We start from the raw sequence: 21,931 nt of genomic DNA on the forward strand, positions 1-21,931 counted from the left end.
AACCACCCCCCAAAAAAACTATAATATGACTAGCATTAAGTATACAGAAAGTGTTTACTGTCAATGTAAGCAGGCTGCTTTAAAATAGTTAGCAGATAAGAAAGACAAAAATAAAAACTGTTAAAGAAATGTTATATGGCCTAAACAATGCGTGAAGTTTTGTGTAGATATGTTAAAATGAAATTATACTGTTATACTTTTCTAACCAGATTTTTTATAGGGAATCAAACAAAAGTGTTCCCCAAAAAGGCATTGTGAGGTACAGTACTTTGTGTTAATTTTAAATAGGATTTCGTACCTGCAGTGATGTCATCATCCGTCGTATCCATTTCCTCCTCGGGAGCCTTGACCTCAAGTGGTTGAGCTTCAGGAGGAGGTGGGGCTGGAGTTGAGGGTTCAGTGGATGTGCCGGCTAGAAGATAGAGCCACACCTAATTAAAATGCATGGGTCTGAATTTTCACAATTTGCGTGGCCGTTAGTATTCTCATCACAACAGGTTTCACATTGATCCTTATTGTCCTGGTTAAGTAGCTAATAAAGGTTTATTGGACCTTCTCGTTATCAAGAGAATTAATAGAAACACACACCGGTACAAACACACATGCTACACTTAGTGCCTTCATTAAACCCTTATCGCTCCATTGCCAATTAACAGGGCTTTTCATTAGCCAGGCTAATGAATGATTATTCCCTAATGAATGGAGTGACAAAAGGTAATTGAACTGATGCTAGGCTAATCTATGGTTAAATATATTCATTAATGAAATCCAAACAGGCACTCATGCAAGAAAATAATCATCATTCCTATTTGTTAATTTGAGAAAAACAAGATAAACAGGGCAGATAAGTATGAATAGTTAAAAAAATACACCACAAATGCGTTATCTCACCCAAAAGAAAGCAACGCAGTCAATTAGAGCTGAAGAGACAATGCCTCGTCATCTCCATGTGATCACATTAAATGCATTATTAGAAAAAATTACACCTTTTTTTTTTAATTACAGTGATTCATCCAAGTTAACATTCGGCTTCGTACTCCGATTAACCTGCTGACGCGCACTGTTGGCTATTTTCCATTACCACTTTGCAAAGCTTTGTATCACAAACATGTCTACAAAGTGACACGAAGCTGATACACAACCCGTGGTGCATACATTTCAGTGATAAAAATGTAATTGGACTTAATTAAAACGCAATTGTTTCGCTGTGATGGATATGAAGGCAGAGGAATGCTTTTGCATTGATAGAACACTTGCTGAATTCAATTAGATGGACCGGACAGGAAACACATGGTGCATGGCAGGCACACCACAACCCTGAACAATGCCAGGGAAATCATGTTGCACATTTTAGGAGCACAAATTAAGTAAAAGCTGATCTACTAACCATGCATTTTTTGTGTGTTGCAAGCAAACTGATAAATTTAGCATGTGCAATGTGATTCAATAATCTTGTGCTGGCTGATTTTGCAGCTTTATATAATATAAAATGTTGTTATATTTTACTTTATTTTATTTTATTATCGGGTTTTATTTTATATATATTTTTTCACATCTTATGTTATAGTAATTTATTGTTTTGTTTTATACTTTAATTTACTATAAATTATATGATTTTTAATTGTATTTTTAATTGTATTACTTTATTTAGTTTTTTATTTTATTGGGATTTCATGTGATTAACTAGAGGACAGAGTGAGATGGGAACGATTGATCTGGTGTGGCGACCCCAAACGAGAGCAGCCGAAAGAAGAACCATCAAAGTGTCACATAATTGTGAAATGGCAGTAAAATGATACATGGTTTTTAAAATGCGTATCTAAGTCAATCTATAAAATCTTGGCTGTAGTAGATAGTCCTTGGGTAAGCAATGTTATGATGAATTTAAAAATGGCACTTATTGGAGGTCTAGTAAAATGTATTTAGCTAGTTTCTTCAGCAAGAGAATTTAATTCATCTGATATACAGAACCACTTGCCACTGGGACTTCCACACCATTACTTTCACATCGCTACAAAACGCATCCAACCGGGCCTATGATCTATAAGTCAGCTACTGGAGAATGAAAGAGTTGAAACCCGCTGCGGGAGAAAGAAGAAGGGGGTGCTTGGTACAACGGAGGATTGAAGGTGGGAGGGGGTTAGGATGGATGGGAGGGGAGAGGGAGAAGAAGGTATTCTAGCTTGCTCCAAGGTCAAGCTTGTCATGTCAGCCATGACACATAGCTCCCAGCATGCCTTGTTAACCTCCTGGACCTTTTCCTCCTACTCTATTGTGTCTGTTGCTCTCGCTTCCTCTATTCAAAACACACTTCCTTTCTGTAAATTTGTAGTTGACCAATTCCACTCGATTATGAAGTATAGCCATTATCTGGACTCACTGATACTCTATTTTTTACTTATAAAAGTTTCCTAAGACTGCCCTATTTTGTATGAACACACAAAAGGAGGACATATGGGCAAAAACCAAGAGCAGCAGGTGAACGAAAAAAAACAAAAAAAAACAACCCGATGTGAAATATTCTAACGGAAAGGGCGTGGTGATTACTATTCAGTGATCAAAGAAACAGATGGCACACACACAGTTCTGAGGGCCAAATTGCATGTGTGCATGAGCGTGTAGGTGTGAATAATGCTGGTGATTTCACTTAATGAAGTGAGTGGGATTATTGGTGGTTACTCGAGTTTAACTCCATTCCCCCTGCTCCACCTCTCCTGGGCTACCATTCCATATTCTTCTGTCATATTTGCCTGCAGTGCCAGAATCCATCCACCTCCAAGATTTAGCCTTTACATGCAATTTTATTATATTTCTTTATAGCGTGTCTGGCTAGCAAGGGTTGACATTGACCACCATTCCTCAATGCTAAAAGCTAACGGATGAGTGCAGGTGTTTTGCTTCAAACATCAGCCATGCACTGCAAAGATGGAGGAGGCACGGAAAGCTAAGGGTTGAGTGGAGGTCACTGTATGTGGAGGCCTGGAGGCCAACTATAAGAAAGACTTGTGTACTACAGATTATCAATTAGATGTGCCAACAATGTCAGAGACCTGCAACTCTCCTTATTATTAAAGTCATGCTATACAATAACCAGAGTGATCATCCTAAAGAAACCTATTTCGGATGATATTCAACAAAGTCGACTGATGTATATAAATGTTAATATTGACCAGCAAGTTTCATGCGAGGGTCGAACAAGAAGTGTTGAGAAACAAAATATCGGGAGCTTAAATTAACAGCTGCCTGCACTGTACAATAAATAATTGACTTTCTCACGTAAACCCAGATTTGCAGGACCAGAAGAACCCACCTTATTTTTTGTCTGTCAGTCTTTTTGTGATGTGCATAGATCAAATTCAGTGACCCTATAACCTCACTCTATCTTGCTCTCTGTGTTCCCTCCCCCATCTGTCCTCCCTCTTCCCCTGGGGTCACCCCTCCATCACTTCTCTACCTCCCCCGCCTGCAGTACTTCTGTGGTAACACAACACTGACCGGTACCCATTTCCATGGCAACTGTTCCCCTGAGAACCCCCCCAGCATCCTCCACAACTACAAGGCAACTCCAGGAAACAGATACACATGCAGGCATGGTATTTTAGAAGGCTGCTTCTAGTAAAAGAAGGTGGAGATCCACCTTTCTTCCCATCATAAGGTCTAACTATAGACAGAGGGGAAGTGTGCAAGGGGAACCTGAGAGAAAGAAACAGCTGGATAGTGAAAAGTGCGGCAAAAAGACTGTTATAGTTAAAGTAGTAGGCGCTATTAAAAGTTAAACCAATCATAAAACAAAGAAAACAATCAATAAAATTGAAGTCGCATTGTTCATTTTAATCATATATTGTTATAAATATTTTCTAATGTTATGTAAAGCCAGTTTGGGGACACCGAAAAAACATATTTTTATCATCATCATCATGAATGCCATATAATATCTGAGTACTTACGGGAGCTGACTGTGTCCACATATTGAGGCAGGTAAGGAGCCCACAAATCAATGGTGTCCTTACGTCCCGATTGGCCGATCCTTCTCAACTCGGCTAGCAGTAAAGCTTGGGCTGCTTCACGCACCTACGAAAAAGTATAGACATTTCACTTGGTGTGAAAATTGAGGCACCTTTACGTTTTTGCAAAGTTTTTAAAGTGGAGCCTTGTGTTAAAAAACTCACTTTTTAAACTAAACTAACATAAAAAACGTGGTAACTATTTATTGATCATTAACGGGAATTAAATACAGCAAAAACAAGTAACTAACCAAGATTCCAACACTATATGTTATGCAATATCCATATTAGAAACATTTTTTGTACTTTTGTTCAAAACTTTGTGTTTCACCTCTAGACAGCGGTCTTGCCATCTCCTTGCCAGCATCTCTAGTAGTGGAGGTCTAAACTTATCCAAGCCCAAGAGATCAGGGAGCATGACACAGTGCATAGCTGCCAGCTGGCTCCAGCCTGCATATACATACAAGGTAATTTCATAGAATTTGTACTGGCAAATGTTAGGAAAGAAAAAAAAAACAGCATCAAATGAGCAAAACATTGTTCATATATTGTCCGATTTTTTACATCGCTCAATTATCAGACAAGACAGATGTTAGACTTACCGAATACTTAAAACAAACAAAAAAAATACATTTTGATTGAAAATGTATTTTTTTTCTCAAATTTTTACAACACTCGCTCGTACCAACTATGAAACAAAGACCATACAGGGGTTTTAATGAAAATGGAAATCTCAAGAAAGGCTGAGATTTGCATGTGTATCCATGTGAAAAAAAACTTACCTGTTAACAAAAAAAAAAAACTATTCCACTATTTCACTTTAGATTGAATTGCTATTTTAATAATGCACCCCTAGCAACAACTCGCATTTTCTTGTGGAAAACGCTGACTGGCAATACATCCCTGCTTATACAAGCATTTCAAATGTTTTTTCCCCCAAATTCAATTATAACGGGTGTCAAATATTTGCAAATATATCCGGACCCTATCTCCTCAAATAGTGGGAATCCACAATATAGCTATAGTATCATTCACAAATGCTATAATATAGAAAATGACCATCTTAAAGTTACATCAATTAATGTTTTTTTTGGCTCTGAGCACCACCACAAAAGATTTGGAATTAAATGAACAAGATGCTTCTCAACTTTCATCACACCTTTGAAGGTATAAACATCCAAATCAGAAGAATGTTGTAGAAAACAATTTGTAAATATGCTTCTCACTTTTTTATGGACCTAAAGTAATGGAAGATTATTAAAAATCATTAAACACATTTTCACGTTTTAAAGCTTGTTGCAAATCAATTGCCATTCAATTACAGACAGAAGTCTGGAACGCACAGACATCACCAGATGCTGGATTTCATCCGTGGTGATACTCAGCCAGGCCTCTACTGCAAGTGAAATGCACGCTCAATCCAATGCAGGTCAGGTGATTGACCTGGTCATTGTGTAACATGCCACTTCGAAGCAAGGCCCCTGCCTAAGTGTGGCAGCGTACTGTGGTTGGAGTGCCAACAAAACATCTCATGTTTGGGAGGCAGAGTACTACTGAAAATTGAAAAACTAGACATTACTTGATAGAATTAAAACACTTAGATGCCGATGAACTGAGCACATTCATTTAGTTGGCCGAGTCGTATTTTGCCCATGTCAATGAAGCACTGCTCAAGGAAAAGGATATAATACGCAACTGCCTGGATTGCTAAGTGAGTCTGCAATCACTTCTGCTGGCGGTGTCTGATTAAAAAAACAACAAGCATGCAAACTGAGCAAAAAAAAGAAGCAGAAAAGATCAACACATGCAAAAGACAGAAAGAGAAATATCACAGGACAACAGTAACACTGCACATGAACACCTAGACAAAACAAAAGACAAAACCCCGGTCAACGGGGACAATGGTCAATGCACTCTCAGATGAATAATTTGTAAGACAGCTTTGGTTTGCAAGTTCCACAACGAAGGGAATTTGAAAACAGCAGCCTACAAATATTTGAACTATTTATTAGTCACGTCTTTTCATCGCTGTTCAATTGAGTGAACTGAAAGTGAATTGAACACACGTATAACAGACAAATAGGTAGACATACAGTGCTGGAGACCCAAACAGTGCTAAAGACAAGGGGGGAAATGACCTACATGGACACTCGAGAAAAGCGGGAAGGGCAAGGTAAAAGTCAAGACTAAGGCATGAGAAACAAAAACATGAACAGTAATAGAGGATTGGAAACTGATTCTGGGGATGTCACAAACTAATAAACACAAAGACAGAAAAATCCAAATTAAACCAATCATGACATTATAATTTCAAAAATAAAACTACTACATATGAGGGCGAATACAGACATCAGAAAAGGAACAGAATGGAGCGGGTAATATAGGAGAGGAAGAAGAGGATCTCCGAGGATAAGTGGGTGAATAAAGAACAGCAGGGCCGTAAGATTCCCTTGAAGCTGAACTCATCGGTTCAGTCGGTACCTTCATTGACTGAAGGGAAGCTATGAGAAGCAGGACCTGGGCTGGGGGAGCCAGGGGTCCTCTGAGAAAGAACCCCAGGGGCCCCCTTGGGCCCAGCAGTTGTAGCGCTAGCAGAAACGTTGGTGCTGGCTGTGCTGGCTACCGCAGCTTGTGAAGGGAAGAAAAGGAGAAAAATAGTAAAGAGTGAAGGAAGACGTTAGAATGTTTAACTGTATAGTACATACACACAGAGAACATAGAAGGGCGGGGGGAGAGAAGCTATCAAGTAGCAGGGAAGAATATTATACACTCAATTACATAACAACCGCAAAAGAAAAGAATGGAAGCAAGCAAATTATAAAACATTAAAATAAAATCAGTTGATTGGGTATGGGGGGGGGGGTACAAAGTACAAAGCAAGGTGCAAAAAAGTCAGGTTCCGGGATGTTTGAGAATATTGGATAAAGTCATCTTCAGCATATGACGAAATAAAGAAGTAATAAAAAACAAACCACTGAGTACAATTTGTTGTAGGAGAAATAAGTAATGTAATGTCACAGAAAGAAAGGAAAATAGATATCTTGTGTTACTTTGGAGATGAAGACTGGCAAAATCAGAACAAATAAAAGACTGTAAATATCTTGGATAATAAAGCCGACTGGCACTACCATTTGATTGCCACGCAAGAACTTGAATCAAGAAAAACAATACGGCAGTGGATTTACAATAGTTTACCACAAACAGCCCTACAATGTTAAATTGATGAGTTTTCATCAGGTATTTAGTGAACGTTATGTTTATGTCATACACACAGACCAAATGAATTGATTAATTAATTAAGTCAGTTTCCGAAATATATAATCCGTCAAGTCCAACTTTCACGAAACTTGATGAATCAAAACAATAAATAAAGGCTTGTGGTTTTAACAAAACACATTGTTTCCTTGTATAGTTAATGCAAGGGCTGCACGCTATTTGTAAAAAACAATAAAAACAAAATACACAGCATTTTTTTCTTTATACAGAACCACTCTTTCTGAGAACCACCCATAAAACAGTTACTGACAATACTGTAATGTGATTTTCAAATGCTGCTGTAGGTAACACGTGCACAATAAGCTTAACAGCAAAATGCTGTAAGTTTCGTAAACTTGCCAGAGCTACCGTTTAAAAGACATGGCAAAGAGACAAAAGGGGAAAACTACCATCACATTCGTCGTTGTTGAAGAGCCTAAACATAAGAATATAGAAAGCTGCACATATTAAAAACAGATCAAATGAAAGTGCCGTGAATAAAACACAAAGAACGGTAGTGCTTCTTACGCATTTTTTTTTTCTCCAGAGCAGGCAACAGGCTATGCAGCCATGCAAGTGACATATAAAGAAACAAAAACAATGAAATAAACCATCAAATGCAGTAAGTATAACTAACAGTGAGCAGTCTACCAAAAAAAAAAAAAAACAACACTGCTCTTTGCTTATCTCCTGTATTGATGCAGGATTTTAGGGATCTATCTTTTCGCTCCATAGGGAGATTGTGAGCAGCTATTAGTGCACAACACACACACACACCTGGTTAAAGTAGACTGAGGAGAGGTCATGGCCAAGGAGTCCCTCTGAATGAACATGAATAGATGGAGTGTGGCGCCAATCAGCCCACACGCTTGTCACGCTTCGCCTCCATTAAAGCATGACAATAGCACAGAACCCCATTCCCTCCCACCGAGAACAAGTGTGCCGTCCAAGACAAGTGTGTGTATAAACAAATCTGCAGGTATTGTGTTTGATAAGTGTGCGAGCGTGTAAGGCAGATGGTGACAGATGGTTACAGTGTCGCCTACGGTGAACCCAAACAAGTTTCAACATTTCCTTTAGATGTGAAGTCAGTGTATCTCTGTTTTTTGTCTTTCTGCCTTTCAGTAAAAATATTCTCCTTATATTACATTGACACATATTTCTCATTTTTGTTGTCATATTTTTGATAGTGTAAATAAATATTGTTTGTAGAGGTATAATCATAAACAATTCAATGTAAATAGATGAACAATACTAGAGCTCATCTTTTTAGAAATAGTTTTGATTAGTGTTTGACAGTGTGTTAAATGAATAAAATCATTTTTGTAAAAACGTCCTCATAAAGAACAATTCATTCAGTAGCATTTGATGGTGAAAAACAGCATTGAAACAATTAATTTTTAAGAAGCTTGAACTCCAGCTGTTAGACCTCTACCATGTCAAAAATGACAAAAGAGTCCTTTAAAAGACCCACTGAACAAGAAAACACCAGCAGCTTCCTTCTGTGATATATTTTTTTTTAAGTCTCTGCGGGACTTATTGCCAGTAGGCTACATTATGAGCCCCCACCTCTCTCCCAATGTCCCCGCATGGGCCCCATGGGTGTGTGAAGCAAGCACCCCCTCCTTTTGTAGTTACCTTGTTTGATCTGCGCTTGTAGCGCCGGGTTGGAGGGCTGAGGGGGTGTGGCCGGCATCCTACGAGGACTCTCCGGGGTTCCTCCTGGTCTGGGAGGCCTGGAGGAGAAATCACAAAGACAAGGCATGAAATATTAAAGGAACGGACAGGAGAAAGGTGGAAGAGCAAAAAAAAAAAAAAAAAAAAGACACAAACACAAAAGGGCATTTGTATGCTCAGTCTGTTGAATTTTTAAGTAAAGGCACAATCCTGTGTCTGAGCATACCACGGGAAACTCACTTTTAGAGAGACACAAATATCCCAAAAAGACAATTGACAAAGCAGGTTGCACGGATCTCATTAATGCACATAAATAGTGCCGTAAAAAAACATATGAACCACATTTATACATCATCAATGTCAAATAAATTAATAAAAAGTCTTAGAAAATCATTAATATAAATAAATTACCAGTATAATAGTGATGTGACAAAGAGGATCCAATAAAGGTCACAAAATCTGTTAGTGTAAATACGCAGTTTCGCAACTCCTATTGGGATCTTAGAAAATCAGGCCCTTGGAGTCCAAAATAACTGGAGAAGATTTTATTGCCAAAGGTTAGGTCTTTAGACTCCATAAATAAAGGCTGGCTGGGATTAATCTACAGAAATGTTATCATAAAAATGTCATTTGAACAGTAATTTGAGTGTTTTCCCCCCCTCTATTTAATTTGTGTTTTTTTTCCTCTACCAGGGCATTTTTCTGTGTAGGGTTGATGAAATTGCCTAGTTGTGTTCCAGCAGGTAGACCACGACCATTAGCGTTAATTTTTTTTTTACAGCACAATGAGAGCTCAAGCAGCTTCATGCAATCTCTGACTGAATGAATACTGCTGTTACAACTGTATATGTGCGCAGCCTGTGCTTGTATACCATCAATTCAGTGTCTAGGCAAGAGAGCGAAGACATTTATTTTTCCTTCTGCAATTTCATCAACGGAGTAGACTGGGTGCTTGCTGGATTTAGATGCAACTCACACCCAGAGCATAGGAGACAGCGCTGCCTTTGAGAGCCTCATTTGATTATGTATTTCTTACCTGGCTGGTGCCTTTTTCATGTGCTCGCCGACAAAGGTGGCATTGGTCATGCCCATCAAAGTGTTGGCCAGAGAAATAACAGACAGGAGGTGCTGCGTAGTGACCGCCCTTGACACACCGTATGTCCCCTTGCCAACAATGTCTGACAATGTCAGCTTCCGGCCTGTTGCAAGCGACAACTGCCGCAGCAAAGACTCCTGACAAATGGAGGATGAGAAATGAACCAAAGGCAGTGATGATGGCAAAAGCGGGTCAAAGCATACCCCCAAATTGGGTGAACGCTTATTAGAAAGAAAAATCAGCTTTGGAATTTGCATATGAGTGTTGGAATCATTAATCAATCATACACATTGATCCATACCTTGAAGGTGGGCAGCATGAGAGACATGTGACCACCTCTTGAGATGAGGCCAAAAGAGATGGGGCAGTGTGGTCTGAGCATGCCAAGTCTCTCTAGACAGATCCCGTCCAGCTGCTCGTTGAGACCCCAAGCATGCAAGCAGGACATGAAGAGTTTGGCTGTGTCCATTGTCAGGTTGTACTCCAGAAGACTCAGAGACTTTGACTTCTCCTCGCGTCTCCTCATCTCCTCCTCCTCTTCTTCATCTTCATCCAGCAGGTGCTCCTTGATGGTCTCCTTCATTGTCTCCTTTACCTATTTTTTTTCAAAAAATGTCCACACAAGTGTTAAAAAATAGAAGCCATCGTTACTAATAAATGTGAATTGTTGGGTGTTTTTGCCTGACCTGCTTGAAAATCTTGTTGGCAAGGAAAGAGCCGCCCTTGTCGGCCCCGGCCTGGCTTTTCTGGAGTGTCTCAGGGGACACCAGCATGGGATTTGGCCTCTGAGCTTCTTCTGTCAGCAACTGGATGATCACTGCTTCCACGTCAAAGAACAATACATGCATGTCAGGGTCCGTGAGGTTGGTCTTCATTGACTGGACCACCAGTGCATTGTGGGAGTATTTGGGCAGGTTTCCCTAAAGATTAGGAAGAATGGTGAAAAATGTAAATCAGAATTAGAGTGTATTGTAATTTATTTTCTTTAAACCACTCAAAAAAATAAATCAATTAACACACACACCTTTTACATTACATTTTGAGGAGAAAACAATCATAACTGACACAGCAGAATGTGCAAAATTGCTAATCAGTTAAATCATCTATCTTACAGTTGTTATGAATGAAAATGTATATTTAAAAACTCATACATTTTAGAATAATTATTTTAGGAAGAAAAACTGAAAATAAATAAAACAGCATTCTCCTTCTGGCACTTGTGTCAATGTCAGTTAGTTCAAGTGGATGAACATTGCCACCTAAGGGTCAAGGACGCCACTGCACACAAGCGTATATAATAACAAAATGTACAAATTAACGCACAGGGTGTATTTTTATTTTTTCTTTCCACATAGAAATCAGAAGAAATCCTTTTGTGGTTGTGGGTATCAAATATTACATAATACGAGCATAATTTACCATAGTTCAGTCATTCCATTTTCCTCATGACACCCTTAAATTAGTTTCCACACAAATCCTCACAATTTTAGTGTATCAAAATAATGATCTACAGATTATTTTTTTAAAATGTATTAATTAGCCAGTCTGACTTTAATAAATTGATTATTAATTCAAATTGATACTCTTTCTTCTTACATTGCAGGAACTTGCAGACCTACACTTAGTATGTCATGACATCCTCTGACTTCTATATAGATGGGACTTAGAATTAATTACTTCTCAAAAATAATTTGGGAACGGCTCTATTACCCTGTGGAGTCCTTCTGACACACAGCAGAAACAGAAAACATCCAAAAGGACAATTATTTTCAAAGAGTATGTAAGTAACGCTGTGATAACTGGATATAAGGGTTGAAATCTAATTACGGTAACTTTAAATGCAAAAAAAAAAAAGAGTATGAAAAGTATGACATCTAAATTAAGACGTTAAAAAAAAATCTAATCCAGACCGAGACCTCAAAATACAATTAAACATAAAACATTACTGCGAGAGCACAGAAGATTTTCATGACTTCTTGCTTAGTCGCTCTTTCCCAATTTTGAGTTCAAGTCCGACCAACTCAGAATCTATGATTACGAGATTAATTGAACTATGACCATTGACTTTGTAGCAAGCTCATAATCATGATTTACGCACCCAAATTTCAATATGAGCCACGCATGTACCACCTAATAAATCACGTCTATTGGACAGTGACAGAGTAGTAAAACATCAAATCAACCTTAAATAGATTAAACCCAGAAAAGAAAAAAAAACAATTATCTTATTTAGATTTTTTTTTCCTCACTCGGGCAATATTGTATCTCCTTGAAACAAAGACCAAACAAAAACAAGGTTCAGCAGAAACGCCAGAGGACAAACTCAAAGTCACGTATTGACTTTCTTACACCTGACTACAAGCTGTAACTGTAAACACAGATGATGGCTTGCAGCTGACTGGGTGTAGTGTTTGTGTTGATAGTATGACATTTCATGGTCATTATCTTTCATCACACACGGCAGGGGAGTATACAAAGCCACTCACGCGGGGGATGGTGGATGGTTTTGACCTGTAATGCCTATAGTTATACAAGAGAAATAACCCTAGGGTAGGAGGAAAAAAAAAAAAACAACAACAACAAAAAATAACAGTGATGTATTTGTAATCTAGCAAGGGAGGGAAAATGCAGTTGTTGTGCGTTGGCCTTTTCAAGAGCTGTGATTATGAGGCAATACGAGGAAAATCCTGGGAGACCGCGCCAATAAAACACAATGGATGAACTATAAAAAAAAATATACCAAGCAAAAGGTATGTGAAGGACAACCATGAATGCTAAGATTTCATTCAACAACTTCAGGGTCAACTATATAAGAATTGTAAGTCGGGTTTGAATTTAGATGATTCTGCTTTTGGTTGTTTGATTTGGTTTTGGTTTCTAACGAATCTCGAGCTTGAAAAAGAAGGAAGCTAATTAGTCATTTTGGGACAAATCGTACAAACTTTCTTCTATGATTTCATGTTATTTTGTTTTACTCTTTGTGTACTTTATAGGAGGATTTGAAAATCTTTGTACTCTCCTTTTATTTCAGACAATGTTGAAACTTCATCTTCAAGTGGGGTTTGTACATTGTGCAAAAGCATATTTATGAGAAAATATCAGTTGAAAAAGTGGAATGTCTATTTTAAGAAATGTATTGATAACCTTAACATGTCCTAAATAATGAGATCTAAAAAGATTGCATCGCGTATTGTATATACAAATAAACTTTGAGCAATGCTATTAGATGCTGCAAAAAAGGTAAGCATTTAGCTTTTTTTTTTTTTTTTTTTTTGGGTTGAAACTAGACTAAAAGATTGTCTCAGCATTCTGACAATAAGTAGACAACAGATACTTGTCTAATTAAATTTCAATACAATGCTTACTTCCTAGATGCTACACTGCAGTACTTCATTGAAATATGACTTTACCTTGTCAGCATTGTCTGCTGCCAGCAGATTGGTGGCAAGTGTTTGTAGTTTGTGTTGAGCCATGTTCTTGAGTGCCGCCAGGCTCCGGCGAGTCATTGCCTGCTTCAGGTTCACTGCCGAATGGCTCAAGGCATCGACGGTGGCCGGAGCCAGCTCATCACAGGCATTGAGGATCTCTACGGCTGTTATACCCATCACACAGCGGTCCAAGGCTCCTGCAAACATTAACGTTTCAGATAGTGAGCAAGTTAGGAGACCTGGGAAGCTTAACAGAACATTAAAATGATAAGAAGAGGACGCTTGTTGCAGGTTAATTTACCATCATGTTCCGTTGTAGGGACACACACTTTGTGTTTGTTGTTTATGTTTCAATCACCTCATTTACCAGCTCTTATCACCGTATTTTTATCAATACCAAGTATTTTGCACCGCCCAGACCTTGGTTTTATAATACTCACTACCATTACCTACTGTCTTCAGTGTGGTTCAGGTCACAGTTATCACTGGCTGCACTTACAAAAGAGAGAGGTTTAGAGGAGACCCCATTAGCTGCAGACAGACCTGATATCGGGATTGGCTCTAAGTATTGAGTGAGAAGACAAGTGGCACCATTATCCTGTGCGCGTGTGTGTCAGAGAGAGAGTGAGTGTCTGATAGTGTGTGTGTTTTTGTGTAGACTCAGGCATCAGACGTGTAATGGTGCCATGGCGCACACACACACTTTTTTTCCGACGGCGCTTTGGCTCTCTTTCTTTCTTTCTTTCTCACATACACATAGTGTACACATGCGCTTTTTCTCATTCGCTGTCTCATACACACTCTTTCATTTCACACTCAGTTACCCTGCAATCGCTCAACACTACAGCTCACTCAGGCCCCAAACACGCACACATACATGTCCACACTCACGCACACAGGGATATCATTTTATAGCTGCATTCAAACCAATTTCACATTTAGGCTGGCGCGTACATGTTAAATAGTATGTTAAATTAAGAAAATTTGCTAGCTACATTAGTAATAACATTATATCTAATTATGTATAATAATTGTATATACTATATCTGTATATACTATAATATACAATTATATACTATAATATAAAATTATATTGGAATATGTATTACATTTATCTTTGGAATTAGCTGACAACATTCGAAAGGTTACTGCACTAAAGTAATCATTTAAAATTTCATTAGCAGACAAGTTGCCACCTAATCAATGCAAACACAGTGTTCCGCCACTGTATTGCAGTTTATTGCTCACTGCTTAACTATACCCAAGAGATTGTTTTAATGGGTATTTACAGTACAGTATACAGAGAAGTCCAAATTTAGACTTGCGGTCCTTATGTTTTAATTGGAGAATTGTGCGAGCGATACAGAAAATGCCCTAAAAAATACCTGCGTGTTAAGTTTGTTTTCATAAGTTTAAATATGTTTCAATTTTCATTTATTTTGGTGGAGTCTGGCCCCCGCAATAAAAGGGGTTTCACTGTTTGACAACTCTCACCTGTATCCATCTGCCAGACATAAACAGAGCCATCAGAGCATCCAACAACAAGGTAGTCATCAGCGGGGCGCCACTTGATGACCTGGATTGGAAACAAGTGCCGCGATGCAAGCATGATGCACTTCCTTTCCCTAAGACTGAGCAGGCCAACCGAGTGGTCACTGGCAACGGAGCAGACGCAGTGTTGCACCCGAGTCTGCAGAGAAAACAAGTTCCAAAGATTTTTCAATAATGGACAAACATCTTTTTTTTCAGTACCACATTCCTGCACTGTTAGTGATGTGGTGATGCTGATTCCTTTTAGGTAAACAGCACAGGTTTGTACCCAGCCAATTGCAGAACCACGCTCAAATAAAAAACAAATGTGCCAAACAAATCACTTAATGACTACAAACTGTGTAAACCAAAAGTTTTCAACCTTAATATTGTGTATAGACTTCACTCGATCCTTGCTGACTTGAGCCAGGGGCAGAAACTGGACTGGTTATGTTGTTATTTTAACTCATTCAGTACCAGACATTTTCCTAACTTTGGGGGGGAAAAAGTATATAAGTAAGTACCTGGGATTGAATGTGTGAAGTCTGTAAAAACATATATATCCTTTGGTAGTGAATGACTGTTAAATGGGCTTCATGACCAGGCACTGAACCAGTGCCAGCTGCATGAAAGCCATCTATTTGAAAAATGTCACTACCCACGATCTTCAATCTATCAAAACATTCATTTTAAAATCAAACAAAAGTGTGCGGGGAATAAGGCAGTAGAATTCCCAAACCAAAAAAAGATCTTGAAAGACAAAGTCACTTGAAGCAGGACTCACGCTGCAATTTTCTGGTGGGACAATGAGCTGGGTGATCTCTCCTCCATGGACACAGAATATGTGCTTCATCTCTCCAGTGAAAATGTCCCACACAATGACAGAGAAGTCCACCCCACCCGACACCAAAGAGCGCTGGTCGTAGCGGGGCGATATCTGGTATGGATAGAGGACGCACGTCACCTTATTCCTGTGACCTCGTAGAGTACGATGGGGTGGCCATCCTGCAGAAAACATGCAAATAAATCTTACAAAGGTGGAGTGTTGCCTTTCCTAAAAAAAAAAAATCTGTCCTTGGCAAAAGTTTGCCATCAATTCTGTCATTTCAATACAGTGCGAGCAGTCCACCCCTTCCCCAAAAAAATCTCTTCTTTCACCTCTCCTAAGCATGTGTTCTCCTTGCAGCAACTGAACGATAGCAGTTTGAGTAGCCGGAACCAAAATAATGCTGCCATCTTCTCTTCCACACACTAGTCGACCCTGGGAGGGGATGTAGACGCTAGCCGTCACCTGAAGAAGGAAAGCACATGCATTTTAATGAGCAAACAGAAGCTAACACTCCATCACATATTTAAATTTCAAACTCCTGTATGAAAATAAACATTCCCGCACTGGGTCCCACCTTAATGGGTTCCTCTTTGTTGGGGAGAATGCTGAGCTGGTCAATGATACCAGAAGAAACAGGCATCAATTTATTAAACGCCTCCTGGAGACTGATGGTGGATGAGACTTGCAACTCTACAGAGAGGAAGATATACAGACAGACGTTATAAAATAATTTGAAGTTGCTAATTCAATTGTGTAGAGCAAGAAATCTCAAATGATGGTCCCGGGACACACAGGAGTGCTCCGGCAAAAGCATGGGGGGTCTTCAAAATGAATTTGCAAAAAGCTATTGACATTTTCAACCACAAAGAAATACTTTTCGATTGTTTTCTGAGTTTTTGAGACAGCTTCTACTTGAATTTAATTCCATTAAATCAGAATAGCCTCTCAGAGCTGTTGTTTGGATGTGAACTCTCGCCCACTCTCATATATCTGCACGTTCAGGTGTAGTTTTGTAGTTCTCTCATTCGTCCTTACCTGCAGGAGTTGACAGTGGCCGTGGAGGCGAAGAGTCCGGGATGCTCCACAAAGACAGTCTGCCTGCAGAGTCTCCCTGGATCAGTAGCTTGTGGAAAGGCTCCCGTCGACCAAAAAAGAAGCAAGTCACAGGAGGACATATCAGGAGCTGGAAAGTAGCAGAAGTTAGAGACATGTGACCAATCAGACAATTAACTTGTGTTGATCAATAAAGCTCAATAACTGACCTGATTGTCTGTTAGATTCTCTATGGTGTAGATCAATGGCGGGACTGAGCCTTCTTTTTTGCCCACATCACTTCGGAAATGCACACTAGCAGGGAGACAGCTGGAAAAAAAGATGGAGATTAAAATAAAAAGGGAGGTAAAAATTGTTTTTATTTATAGTGGTCTTTTATGCGATTTTCTGGTCGACGATGATGTAGATGATGATGAAGTTGGGTTAATTGCAAATATACCTGGCCGGTAAGTTATAGATGTGACTGCAGCCGTCTTCAGTCCAGATGATGACTTTGTCTGCTGCAATGAACTCTCCTCCAGCCCAGGCCTTGTCATTGTCACTGGCCACGGAGCAGAGCAGTGAATAGTCTCCTGCATCAAAAACCTGACCAACAAAAAGATATTTGGGATTCGATTTAAGGCTAAATGGTGTTTTTCCTCCACTAATCCGCATGATCAACACTTTGTTTAGAGGGGCATCTCTTACCCTCCAGAACTTGGAGCAGACCACCAGCAGGCTGCTCTGAGTGAACGTACAGAAGGAAATACTCCGACAACCCTGACAGTAAATGGGTTTGGACTCTTCTTCAAACACCGGGTCCAGGTCCTGAGAGTATGTTTTTCATGAATATATATATGTTTTTGTAAACATAAAATAAGGGATTTCCACTTTTTGAATGAACAATGACGCCTACCTGCATCCTGTTGACCTCTGCTGTGATGATCCAGACTTTTAAAATGCCTGTTACTGCCACTGCCACAACTGTGTCCTCTGGAGAAAAAAAACGCAATCAGTCATCATGCAAGTTTGGATCTCTATAAAGATACAACCAATGTGTAGTACTGTAATTTTAATCTGCTGTGTAAATTACATTTTTGCAAGCAAATTAAATCAATTACCAACAGTCCTAGTAAACATTTGCAAATGATGACCAATTACAAACATTAGAAAATGTAGTTCAAGGAAGTGTTACAATCAAAAACAAATTTTGCATGATTAAAGTGCAAAGTCGTGCAACACAGATAGAGTAAGCAGAAAGTAAAACCACCTGCCGAATACACCGAAAACATATTAAACAGATTAAACAGAAGACAGCTACTTATTTAAACACCTCTCCGTAACCTTATAAAAAAACACTGCAAGTTCGCACAGATATTTCATTCAGGACAAAATGACATAGTATAAGAATAAGTGAATAGTATCTTTAAACCTTGTGTGCGGTGTGATCGGATAATACTCATGGAGCTGATCCAGTCTGGGGAGATTTTGGACACCAGCGAATATAACACCTCCAGACTGGTGGCATCTACCACAAGAATCTCTGGGTAGTGACCATGACAGAGGAGGCGACCTTCTCGCTGAGTACTGATAGTGAACTGATAGAACTAGACAATCACAGAGGAAAAGTCACAGGAAAAAAAACAGAACAAAAGATGAAGAAATGGAAGGCATCTTATTAATGATTGTTAATTCAACACTAGTGCATTCCATGCTATTTTTGTGACATGAGAATTTAATAGTAACAGTTAGAAAAAGACTTATCTTTGAATGTTTGTCTATTTAGACAATACACAATGCGTATTATAAATGCATTTACCTGTATGCCGGTGTGAGCACAAGCCAGTTTTGTAAATTCAATACAGCGGCCATCATTTACATCCCATAAGCACATCTCCCTGGAGACAAAACAAACAAACAAATAAATAAATAAATATAAAACAATAATAATAATAAATACTCACCCACTCTCTGACGCACTGACAATGTACTGTTTATCACTGCAGGCGCTCGCTTTAGACAAACACGTGATGGAGGCCGTATGACCAAACAACATGGCCCTGGGACAAATCTGACGAAATGGAAACAAAGACAATTAAACCTGTAAGCAGCAAGGAATGGCTTAAATCCAGCATGATTGCAGGGCTAACGAAGGTCTGGCTTTGTAGCAAAAGACCGCTTGCAAACAAATAGATTTTGAAGGAAATTTGAGTCTCTAGGGCACAGGTGTCAAACTCAAGGCCCGGTTGGCCAGATACGGCCCGCCACATCATTTTACGTGGCCCGCGAAGACAAATTGTGCATCAAATTCATGTGTCATTACTAGAATTGCAAATTGTCTTCACTTTTAATATCTTTTTTTTTTTTAAATATTTGACTAGTCTCATTTGAAAACAAGTTATTTGTCAGTTTGTTTAGTAGCTTTTACTGTATATAATATGAGGTGATCATACATTTATTTGGGTTGACAGTCATAATGGCCCTCCGAAAGAAGCTATGACGACAATGCGGCTCGAGAAAAAAATTTGTTAGACACCCCTGCTCTAGGGGGATATTTTGATAAATTTCTGTCAGTAGGACACACCACTGAAACAACATTGACTCAACTCGTTCCGAGTGTGTGTTAATCGGTGTGCCCATCCTGGCTTACAGCAATAACTGCTACGATGGTAAGGACACAATCTTGTTCCAAAAATCATTGATTAAAATCAGTAGCTTGCCGTATGTCCACGGTTTTGTATAATACACCCAGTTTGAATTTAAAATTGTAACCAAATGAATGTTTTGAAGGAGTACCTCAATGTACAACACCCATTATCTCTTGCTATTGTGGTTGTATGCTTGATGAGAAGCTAATAATACAGCTTTGCTCAACATTTGATTTTGGGTCACTACATTATTAGAGTTTTTGCAAAAAGAGAGCAATTTTGAGTGAATAATTTGCATCATCTATGACCGTGGTTCTCGATCGTTGTCACCCATGGAGCAGATTTCCCTACCAAACAACAGAGAAAGAATAAAGTATGTGATGTTATCACTACCTCCAGCTCCGGTGTCATGTCCCAAAGGCATATCTGTCCGTCATGGCAACCAGTGATGATTGTGCTAAAGTCGTCCATCACCAACAGGCTGCTGATACAGTGGGTTGGAGCGGTGCGGCCCCATAGTACAATAGGTAGAACCAGGTTGTTCCCTGACATTGTGCTGGATTGTCTGGTAGAGTTGAGTTGAAACGAATGTTAGTAAACACACAAAAAGTGTAAATAAATTGCACATTTCAAACAACTATCCAACAAATATATGCTGACCAATGGATATTTTCACTACACTATGGAAAATTGGCCAAAATAAAACTACTTGTAAACACATACATCATATTCAGAGGATTTGATCATTATAGACAACTAGCATTCAATAATTAAAAGGGTTCGTGAACACAAAAAAAAGCTTGACATTGTCACATTTGTTTTGGGGGACTGAAGTACAGTAATCCCTTGCTTTTCGCGGATAATTGGTTCCAAAAACCTCCCGCGATAAGTGAAATCCGCGAAGTACGGTCACCAACAAGAAGTACTGGGCAGGCCAAAGAGTTAGCGGAAAGATGCTAATTCGCGATCGTGCTAACACGCGAAAACGGACTTTAAAAGGAATGTCAACAAACATTTGGAGCAATACTACATTGTCCTAAAGGTTAGACACATGTTTCCTCAATATAGAAGCTTTATTTTGACTTTTAAATGTTTTTTTTTTTTTAATTGAGGGGAGGATCCGCGACGTAGTGAAGCCGCGATAAACGAAACGCGAAGTAGCGAGGGATCACTGTATACACAGAAACTTGTACATAACATACACACTACTGTCACCACCACCTGCAACACTAATAACAGTGCTATTATGTGCTGTCAGTAACATGATCATGCTCAGTTGCATGCAGGAATTATTAACAATAGTCATCGCATTTCCGTTATAGAAACACACATTGATCGCTCACTTAATTAGCGCATACATATAAAGCGATTTATAGCTCCCAAAGAGATAGCATGCAGCAGCACGACCACAAATTCAAGAGGGTTTGTTGAAGTGACGTACCGTCAGTTCAATTTAGTTTGCGCAATACTCGTTACATATGTATTGCATCCATTGACTCGGATAGAAATTAGAATTATGTTTAATCAGAGGAATGTTGATGACAGAATAATTGAGTGGCAGTAGTAATCAATGAAGTGCAGCGAAGGCAGACGTGCATATTAAAGGGATGTCGTAAGTGATTCAATCCACTACACATTACTCAGTTTTCATTGCCCCCTTATTTATGCGTTTTATACAAACAACAGCTGATCGGCTACAAAGATGCTATGCCGCACTAAAGCCAAACTGTTATGTCGGGACTTCCGGGTTGCTAAAGCGCAGCTCATAGGATAAAATGTAGCGCTTAAGGTCGTGGATACGCACCCAAAACAACAGATCACTGGTGCATCTCCTTCGTATTGAATTAAGGCGAAAAGATCTCAGTCGGTAATAAATAAAAACGAAAAAAAATCGCTGCTTGTTTTGAGCTTTTAGCTCTGGCAATCCTTTGCGTGACGGTCAGTCAGATGATCACGAGACATAGTTAGGCTAAGAACCCAAACGCATCCGGGTATTTATTTCAAAATAAAAGTGTACAGTTTGCATCATTGAGTTCTTGTCCTCCACTGTGTTTTATTACTTTTTTTTAACCAAGTAAAGTATGTTTGATGAGTGCAGTTCAGTCGTACTTCAGTTTTTACTTTCCATACGTTTTTGAACAGCTCGTTTTGTGTGCACTGAAACATTTTGGTATCAGTTTGTTTCTTTAAGTGCAGTGTAATGATCAAAATGTGCATAAGGTTTCAGTGGTTTATAATAATTTTAAATATTTTTTTTTAAGAAAACCAGCTCTTATTTTGGTTGTACTTGAGCAATTTTCAAGGTTGATTCTATATATATTTCCAAACGTATTTGATTAAAAAATCATGCGTGTTTATTTTGCATTCTTAAATACCCGCCCAATATTATTAACAACAAAATCAGAACACATCGTTTTGATGCAGTTTTGCTC

General features: G+C 38.9%; 1 protein-coding gene across 2 annotated transcripts in view; it reads right to left on the reverse strand.

Annotated features, from left to right (window-relative positions):
* Nucleotides 1–21,456, reverse strand: part of wdr7 (WD repeat domain 7) — a 41,301-nt gene extending 19,845 nt beyond the window's left edge. The window contains exons 1-23 of one of the 2 annotated variants that reach the window (XM_088392025.1): nucleotides 21,304–21,456; nucleotides 19,893–20,064; nucleotides 18,816–18,922; nucleotides 18,671–18,749; nucleotides 18,284–18,458; nucleotides 17,768–17,844; nucleotides 17,560–17,679; nucleotides 17,312–17,457; nucleotides 17,082–17,181; nucleotides 16,855–17,002; nucleotides 16,394–16,509; nucleotides 16,149–16,281; nucleotides 15,775–15,995; nucleotides 14,955–15,150; nucleotides 13,443–13,657; nucleotides 10,719–10,952; nucleotides 10,334–10,627; nucleotides 9,973–10,169; nucleotides 8,898–8,995; nucleotides 6,486–6,632; nucleotides 4,336–4,454; nucleotides 3,948–4,071; nucleotides 299–412 (exon numbers count right to left, since the gene is read on the reverse strand). In XM_088392025.1, the coding sequence (XP_088248151.1) occupies nucleotides 299–412; nucleotides 3,948–4,071; nucleotides 4,336–4,454; nucleotides 6,486–6,632; nucleotides 8,898–8,995; nucleotides 9,973–10,169; nucleotides 10,334–10,627; nucleotides 10,719–10,952; nucleotides 13,443–13,657; nucleotides 14,955–15,150; nucleotides 15,775–15,995; nucleotides 16,149–16,281; nucleotides 16,394–16,509; nucleotides 16,855–17,002; nucleotides 17,082–17,181; nucleotides 17,312–17,457; nucleotides 17,560–17,679; nucleotides 17,768–17,844; nucleotides 18,284–18,458; nucleotides 18,671–18,749; nucleotides 18,816–18,922; nucleotides 19,893–20,051 (3,319 nt within the window). In that variant the 5' untranslated portion in view covers nucleotides 20,052–20,064; nucleotides 21,304–21,456. The remainder of the gene's footprint in view (nucleotides 1–298; nucleotides 413–3,947; nucleotides 4,072–4,335; nucleotides 4,455–6,485; nucleotides 6,633–8,897; nucleotides 8,996–9,972; nucleotides 10,170–10,333; nucleotides 10,628–10,718; nucleotides 10,953–13,442; nucleotides 13,658–14,954; nucleotides 15,151–15,774; nucleotides 15,996–16,148; nucleotides 16,282–16,393; nucleotides 16,510–16,854; nucleotides 17,003–17,081; nucleotides 17,182–17,311; nucleotides 17,458–17,559; nucleotides 17,680–17,767; nucleotides 17,845–18,283; nucleotides 18,459–18,670; nucleotides 18,750–18,815; nucleotides 18,923–19,892; nucleotides 20,065–21,303) is intronic. The other variant, XM_088392026.1, reaches the window with a different exon arrangement.
* Between the last annotated feature and the right edge of the window lie 475 nt (nucleotides 21,457–21,931).

Source organism: Syngnathus floridae, chromosome 12 (assembly GCF_059516105.1).
Source record: "Syngnathus floridae isolate MCC-2025c chromosome 12, RoL_Sflo_1.0, whole genome shotgun sequence".
In the NCBI taxonomy this organism is placed as follows: Eukaryota; Metazoa; Chordata; class Actinopteri; order Syngnathiformes; family Syngnathidae; genus Syngnathus; species Syngnathus floridae.